Here is a 7,696-nt window from a genome sequence, read left to right on the forward strand (position 1 = left end):
TCTCCATATTTAAAAGGGCACCAACCAAAAACTACTGCGTAGAATTAATTGGAATTTTTCACACACAAGCCTTGCTATATGAGTTCTCAAATCATATAAAAATTATACGGCTTAAATGTGAAGTTGGGTGCAAAAGAATACAATTAAATCCTCTGTCGGGAAAAAACGAAATGACTTTCCGAACAACCTAATAGATCTTCAGGGATGCAGAAATTTTATTATTTATCATTCCATACGGCTTAAATGTGAAGTTGGGTGCAAAAGAATACAATTAAATCCTCTGTCGGGAAAAAACGAAATGACTTTCCGAACAACCTAATATTTGAGTCCATAAAACCATAAATCAGACTAAATATTTTTTTGGGGTTTATTCTTTTAGACACAATGTCCGCGGGGTTTTAGAAGTGACGCCATCCAAACGTTTCGGTCAACGACTGAACCTCAGAAACATGATTTGCTACAAACTGCTTAAGCACGTTAGGCGGTGTACGTAGCCATCCTAGCACGGACCAGCAGAAAACGTAATGTATTTCAGTATTGATGGGTTTCAAGAAATTTGTTATGAGTCTGGTTAAAATTAGCACGGCAGACAATTCTGTGGGATTTAATGCAGTAGGCAGAAAGTGTTTTTAAGTAAGTACTTTAATAATTGAGAAAACGAACACAATAATGAAAAGAATTAATGACGGAATATAAACTAAACACGTATTGACCATAACTTCATAATCGTCTTCTTCGTTTCGCGGTTAGTCGTCCACTCTCGTCGTTCACACTTCTCGTACGCGTCACCGATCACTTGTTTATCAATTTTGCCCTCGCCCCGCGCACTAACCCGGACTAATCCAAACATATGCTCAATACTTCATATATCCCGCCGCTGCCGTCGTGCGAGTGGCTCCATCGTGGACTCCAATCCTTTGGACTAGATAACGGTCGTGGGGCAGCTTCTGAATTACTTCGTAGGGACCCAAGAATTTTGGCTGGAATTTTTATCCCGGTCGTAATTGCGTTTGCTTGATGGCAACAATGTCCCCAAGGTTGTATGACCTAGTTTCCTTTTGTTTCTTGTTGAAATACTTTCTATTCTCCTCTTGTATATTAGCAATGGATTCCTTGGCCTGGACCAGCAAATCACGTCTTTTTTCCACAACATTTCGAGCTTCTTGTTATAAAATTATCCGAAGTTCAGGATCGTCCTCTAATTTCGTACGAACCACAAACATCAACGTAAATGAATCAAACCCTGTACTGCGGGTCGGCACGTGGTTGATGTATTGTTGCCATCGATCAATGTACTTGTACCAATTTTCAGCTTTTGGATACGATAATTTTGTTACCATTGGAATCAGCGTCCTAATTAACCTCTCAATCTGTCCATTGCTTTTGGGCACCCCCGTTGTAATTTTCATCTGCTCAATTCTCTCAGAAACACAATAATTTTCGGAGTCCTGAGTTCTAAACGCTGAACCCCTGTATGATGATTCTTCTTGGATTGCTGAAACAGACGGATTGCTTCCTCAACCTTTCGATCGTTTGCAAAGCACTTGCAGTCTTGGTTGGATACAACCATATAAACTTGAACATATTCCCGAAAACTTCGGTTGTGCGTATCGTTACTCGCATCACTTTCGCGAAAACTGTTAAAAACCGCGCTGATTATGGACCGCAACACGTAAATCTTCGATATTAACATTTTCACGCTTTAGTTCAGTTTTAGAAGTTTTCACACTCTTACTTCTCATTTTTTCACCTACATTATTTTCGTTGTCATCATCAGCAGAACGATCGTCATTTTTATCAGTTTCTTTGTCTTTGTCTTCGTCATCTGCAGCGTCTTCTAACATAAGAGCAGTCGAGTAACAAGTTCGTCTTTTGTTCCTATCGTCCTCAATTTTCGTCGTCGAAGTTCCGTCTTTAACTCGTTGACTTTCATTAAGGTACACCCTTTGCTTCGTCTTTAGCTTCAGAATTTGTCTGTTTATATTCGCACTTTTCTCCAACTTCGCCTGCGTTTGAGATCGTTTTCAATTATAAGTAATTCGCCTACTGTTATCAACTGTTAGTCAATTGCTAATCCCCGTTAAGCCCCATAAATTTGTGGGGTTCGTGGAAAATCCCTACAATCGGCCATCCTGCAGGCTGTTCAACCCCGAACTGCTGTCTTCATCGGTGTCCTCACTATTTCCATCCGATTCTGAATATGGATGTGCCCAATATTTCATGTACTCCGCCGCTGTCGTCGTGCGGTTGGCTCCATGGTGGACTCCAATCCTTTGGACTAGGTAACGGTCGTGGGGCAGCTTCTGAATTACCTCGTAGGGACCCAAGAATTTTGGCTGGAATTTTGATCCCGGTCGTAATTGCGTTAGCTTGATGGCAACAATGTCCCCAAGGTTGTATGACGTAGCTTCCTTTCGTTTCTTGTTGAAATACTTTCTATTCTCCTTTTGTATATTAGCAATGGATTCCGTGGCCTGGACCAGCAAATCACGTCTTTTTTGTGAGCTTCTTCTTGTTCTAAAATTTTCCGAAGGTCAGGATCGTCCTCTAATTTCATACGAACCACAAACATCAACGTAAATGGTTCAAACCCTGTACTGCGGGTCGGCACGTGGTTGATCGCGAAATCCCTACAATTCTAATCTCGGAATGGTTAGAGATTTTATAGGTGCTCTAGGTGACGAAGCGTTGAAAATGACACGCAATTTCGCTGTCAAATTCGACTCTCAACACCCCGTGGTACGGCATGAAGTACTCCAGTAGCACGGTGTTATATGTGTCTGTGACGTCAGTCATGTGACAAAGTTGTCGTCTACAAAGTCCGTGTTTAATGATTTGAGCTTCGGATTTGCTAATAGCTTTCTTTCTACAGCGAGAAATTGTTTGCTTGCGAAATCCTGCGAGTCGCTTACTGATTCCGGGGATTCCTTAAAGGGAAGTGTGACTTCGAATCTGCCACTATTAAACGATATGTTTTTAACGAAATGATGTTCATTTCACATATTTGTTCCTCGTTGAGAATTGGTTTATGTTTGATAATTTCTTTAACCTCACAGAACTGTTGAATTGATCTTGTATGGAAATATTCGAAGTTATGTTACATCGTGTAATGCCATTGGGAGTGGAAAGAGGCCCGGCTACGATCTACCCTAATCATGTATTTTGCAATAGGGGGTAGGCAGAATTGAGATTAATCCTGCCAACTGACAAAAGTTTTCAAAACGCATACGCGCCTGTTAAAATGATGTTAATCGGAATGTAATTAGCATATGAAATCGATTTACTTATGCCTGATACTGTCAAATTGACGCATAGATTTGTAATAATAAAATTAGACCGAGGCCCACAATCGAGTAGCGCGAGCAGTCACGAATTCAGAGTCATTAGAGAGGCAGCGCATCTGTACAGTCCATTTCAATTCGTTAGAATTGTGACCTTGAAGAAATCTATGCGAAGATAGAAAGAATACACACTAGGCGTGAGCAAGACAGAAATAGTTGGAACGAGCAGAGCTCTCGGTGGGCGGTCTTAGGAGATCGGCTAGAACTGTACAGTACTAGACGAAAATGTTTAGCAATTTCTTAAAACAAAAATGTATATAAATTAACAATAGAAAACAAAGCAAAAGTTTTATAGGTGTGTAGAACGTTAAGTTAATTNGCAGCTTTTGCCCAAGGAAATGATTTAAAAGCTCACATTCGACGACATACCGGCGAGAGGTTTCACTGCGATCTTTGCAATGAGAGCTTCTTAATGGGGTATAGTGTTTTTAAGTTCCTTAATAATTAGTGTAAATAAATAGTTTTGTTAATTTTGTTAAACTTACGAATATTACAATATCTTTGTGGATACGATAAGGGCAATTTGACCCACGTTCAATGTTATAGCAGTTGTAGTATTTACCTACAATAAACGGTACAACGCTCCCGCTTGTAGCTGTCCATTCGTCAAAAGCCAAAGAATTTTTTTTGCTACTGACTCCCACGGTTTAAATAATCTCTCCGCATCTTGGATTACTGCAGTACAGAATTCAAATCGCGAACTATTCGCAGTGTGTCATCGTGCATTGTGCCACCGTGATTCCTGATTAAGGATTTACTAGTTGCTAACGCTACAATATGAATCGGTGTAATTTGTTTCTGCCTGAACAAGAAACGAAATTTTAATAGAACGAATGAATTGACGAGCAGGCTTTTGGAAAATACTAATAAACATAAACATACCTTAGAAACTTTAATAGATTTCGAAACGAAATAGAACGCTGTTCGGGTGAAAAAAAAAACAAAGAAACGATGTGGAGTCACGGTCAAACAATTGTGGCACATGTTTCGACGGTAGTTGTATAATTGCAGAATAGTAAACATAGCTTTATGCGGAGGCATCAGAGAGAAATTTCCAGTTGTTCTTCACTGTTCATTCTGCATTTTTAATGCAACCAAATATTAATAAAGATAGCTTTTATGTTTTAAAAATCGGCATTTTTCCGCACATGACTGCAACATTTTTTAATAGTGGAATCAACATAAGTCCGGGTGCATACTGTGTGTTTTCGGATTTTTTTTTATATTGAAGGCAGATTTCATTGACTCAATAGTAATGTTAGTTGAGAACGCAAGTGAAAACGCATCGAGTATCGGTGAAGAAACCAGGAGAATGTCTCCAGATGTTTTCCTAATATTGATCAAATATTACCAGAGTTTGACCCTGCTGGAGGTGATATAGTTTATTTTAGTATAAATGTTCCAGACATAAGTAATAGGTGTTTTGATAATTTTCTTATGTATATATAGTAAGTAGTCAGATGTTTTTTGGTACCTAAAATGTATAGTTTTTTAAAGTAACTTTATTTGCTGGTTTTCGTGGAAGATCATAATTATGATATACGTTTTGTAGGGTTAGAAAGTAGGTAAACGATCCTTTTTAAGTAGACTTTATTAGTGTATCGTTTCAAATGGGTCGTTGGTTGTCGTTGAACAGTTTTCGAGTATTGTCAATTTTGCTTTTCGCTAAATTTAAGCATCTGTAATGGTTTTATTATCAATACATTGTTTTCGGACGTTTAAAAAACATGGAGCCATAGTTTAAAATAAAATTCCAGCAGAAGTTGGGCAGATTAAAGTCTCAAGATTATGGATCACAAATGGTTATAATTTGATTTTTTTTAAAAATTAGCACGTTGCAATAAATTAATGTAAAATGATCACGGCAGAGACCACCGAGGGACTGTGGATGGTTTAAATAGTGTCACATTTCGAGATAATCTCGACCCTTTAAATAAAATAATGTACCTACGTATGAGTAAATGTCTGTTTTATTAATTTGGGGAACCAGTAAAAATAATCCAACATATGTTGCGAGTATTGGAGAAACCCTAATAAAACCCAATCAGATCGTTATACCATTAATTTCAAATAACCTTAAATTATATGGCAATAAGACTACTAAAGTGGCTGACAAGCACTTTTTATATAAACCTTAGCAAAAGTAATATAATAATAAGGCAATAAAGGACGTTATGGAAGCCAATAAGGAAAATGAGGTAGGGCACTTCAGGCATTATGGGGTGATTAAAGAAATACTAAAAGCAGGAGCAGGAATGAGATAGGGCAAAGATCGATCAAGATCATATTACAGTCAAATTTGCTACACATTTCAAAAGTTTCGAATTGTCGATTTTGTTTCTAAAATAAGCTTCCAATATAAAATATAGTCGAACCTGGATAAGTGAGAGCTCAAGGGACCGCGATCTGTTTTTCTCTTATAGAGGTTTCTCACTAACCCGAGTTTCTAGCTTACAGAGTTACAGAAGGAATCTGTCTCACTTATAGAGGTATATAAAAATACTGTTCGACAACACATTGAATTTTCGTTTAGACATTATGAAGAAGTACAGAACCATTCTTCGTAACTGCTTTTATGAACTGACTGTAATAAGATTGTTAAACAAGTTGGTACGCACATTTGGCTATAATAAAATAATAAAGACTTACTCAGTCATTCAAATACAACGTAAGTTCCTAGAACTATAGAAAACAACAACAGACGCACATTTGGTCATTCGAATGAAATAAGAGTCTCTTGAAATTTAAGAACGAGTCATAAAATAGCAAAAGTAAACTGTCGTTTATAGAGGTATAGGCAAGTAGCAATCTCACTTAAAGAGGTTCACGCATGAAAAATGACTGTCACTTATACAGGTTTTATGTTTCTCACTTATAGAGGCTTTAGAAGGGCAAAATGAGTTTTCTCGCTTACCCAGTTCTCACTTATCTAGGTTCGGCTGTATATACATTTCCTAGGAATTGTATACAATGACGGATTTCATACGTTTCCGGTAACATACACATCGAGTAGAAAGTAAATAGAAAAAGTGTAAAGGTCATTTAGAAAACACTGGCTGTTTAAAANAAGAAATTTGTTATGAGTCTGGTTAAAATTAGCACGGCAGACAATTCTGTGGGATTTAATGCAGTAGGCAGAAAGTGTTTTTAAGTAAGTACTTTAATAATTGAGAAAACGAACACAATAATGAAAAGAATTAATGACGGAATATAAACTAAACACGTATTGACCATAACTTCATAATCGTCTTCTTCGTTTCGCGGTTAGCCGTCCACTCTCGTCGTTCACACTTCTGTACCTATTGTGATGCAGCTTTTGCCCAAGGAAATGATTTAAAAGCTCACATTCGACGACATACCGGCGAGAGGTTTCACTGCGATCTTTGCAATGAGAGCTTCTTAATGGGGTACTTATTAACGCAACATAAAAGAACAGTTCATGGTAATTTGTATTGTTGAAATTAAAAGCGAATACGTCTATTGTATTTCGTTTTAGGACTGAATGTTGTTAGTAATATCCGAAGACTTAAGCCAATACATAAAATAGAGAAAACAGATGAAAGTAATTCAGACGATCCGCCTCCCTTAACTATCAAGCTTCCGGCCCCTGTTGTTCCAGTTAACGTTCTTCAAGCTCAGTTGGCAATGGCTCAGCTGCAAAATCAAATTGGTGACTCTTGTGAATTAAAATTTGAGGCCACATAAAGAAGGGTACACTGTTTAAATTTGTTTAATTGTAATATTAACACGAACTTGTTACACTTGAACCAATTTGCACCAACTTCCCAATTAGTGTTATTAAAGTTTGAACAGAAGTTATTTTTGACGATTTTTGTTTTCTTTGCATATTTTTTTTCAATGAAGTTTTGAGGTATATTGATAATAATTTATGGTAGGAAAAATTTTATTGTATCACGTAAGTATGGTTGTAAATAAAAATTTATTATACCCATTAAAAGTTCAATTTTATTTAAAGCAAGTAATTGTATTTAAATTATATTTGTAGTTGTAGTGATAGTTGGATGGTTAAAGTAACAATGCTGTTTCGTGTTGTGTAATGTAAGGCATTGAATTCGCTTTTTTTTTGAAGTGAAACTTCTTTACGCACGGTAGGGTAAGTTCGTTTTATGTGAGTTGCTATGTAACGAAATCATGCAACGGATGTCCCCCCTCTACTCGGCCACGTGGTCGAGTTCGTAGTGGGGATCGCTTGAGCCGTGAGCGCGCTTCAATGCAACGTTCGTTACAGGCAACTCCGGCATGTATAGTGTAAAATTTAAATTCATAGTGTACAAATAATACCATTAAACCAATTCCTTAACCCCTATCCCGGTATGTTTGTGTGCTACTACTAA

The 7,696-nt window shown here is 37.3% G+C and overlaps 1 protein-coding gene across 2 annotated transcripts in view; it reads left to right on the plus strand.

Moving 5' to 3' along the window:
• The window catches only part of LOC108735586 (zinc finger protein 420), a 41,606-nt gene extending 34,439 nt beyond the window's left edge, over positions 1–7,167 (plus strand). The window contains exons 5-7 of one of the 2 annotated variants that reach the window (XM_025975517.1): positions 3,677–3,758; positions 6,749–6,783; positions 6,838–7,167. In XM_025975517.1, coding sequence (XP_025831302.1) covers positions 3,677–3,758; positions 6,749–6,783; positions 6,838–7,046 — 326 coding nt within the window. In that variant the 3' untranslated portion in view covers positions 7,047–7,167. Of the gene's footprint in view, positions 1–3,660; positions 3,759–6,748; positions 6,784–6,837 lie in introns of both variants that reach the window. The other variant, XM_025975518.1, reaches the window with a different exon arrangement.
• The last annotated feature ends 529 nt before the right edge of the window (positions 7,168–7,696 follow it).

This window comes from Agrilus planipennis, unplaced genomic scaffold (assembly GCF_000699045.2).
Source record: "Agrilus planipennis isolate EAB-ADULT unplaced genomic scaffold, Apla_2.0 scaffold116, whole genome shotgun sequence".
In the NCBI taxonomy this organism is placed as follows: domain Eukaryota; kingdom Metazoa; phylum Arthropoda; class Insecta; order Coleoptera; family Buprestidae; genus Agrilus; species Agrilus planipennis.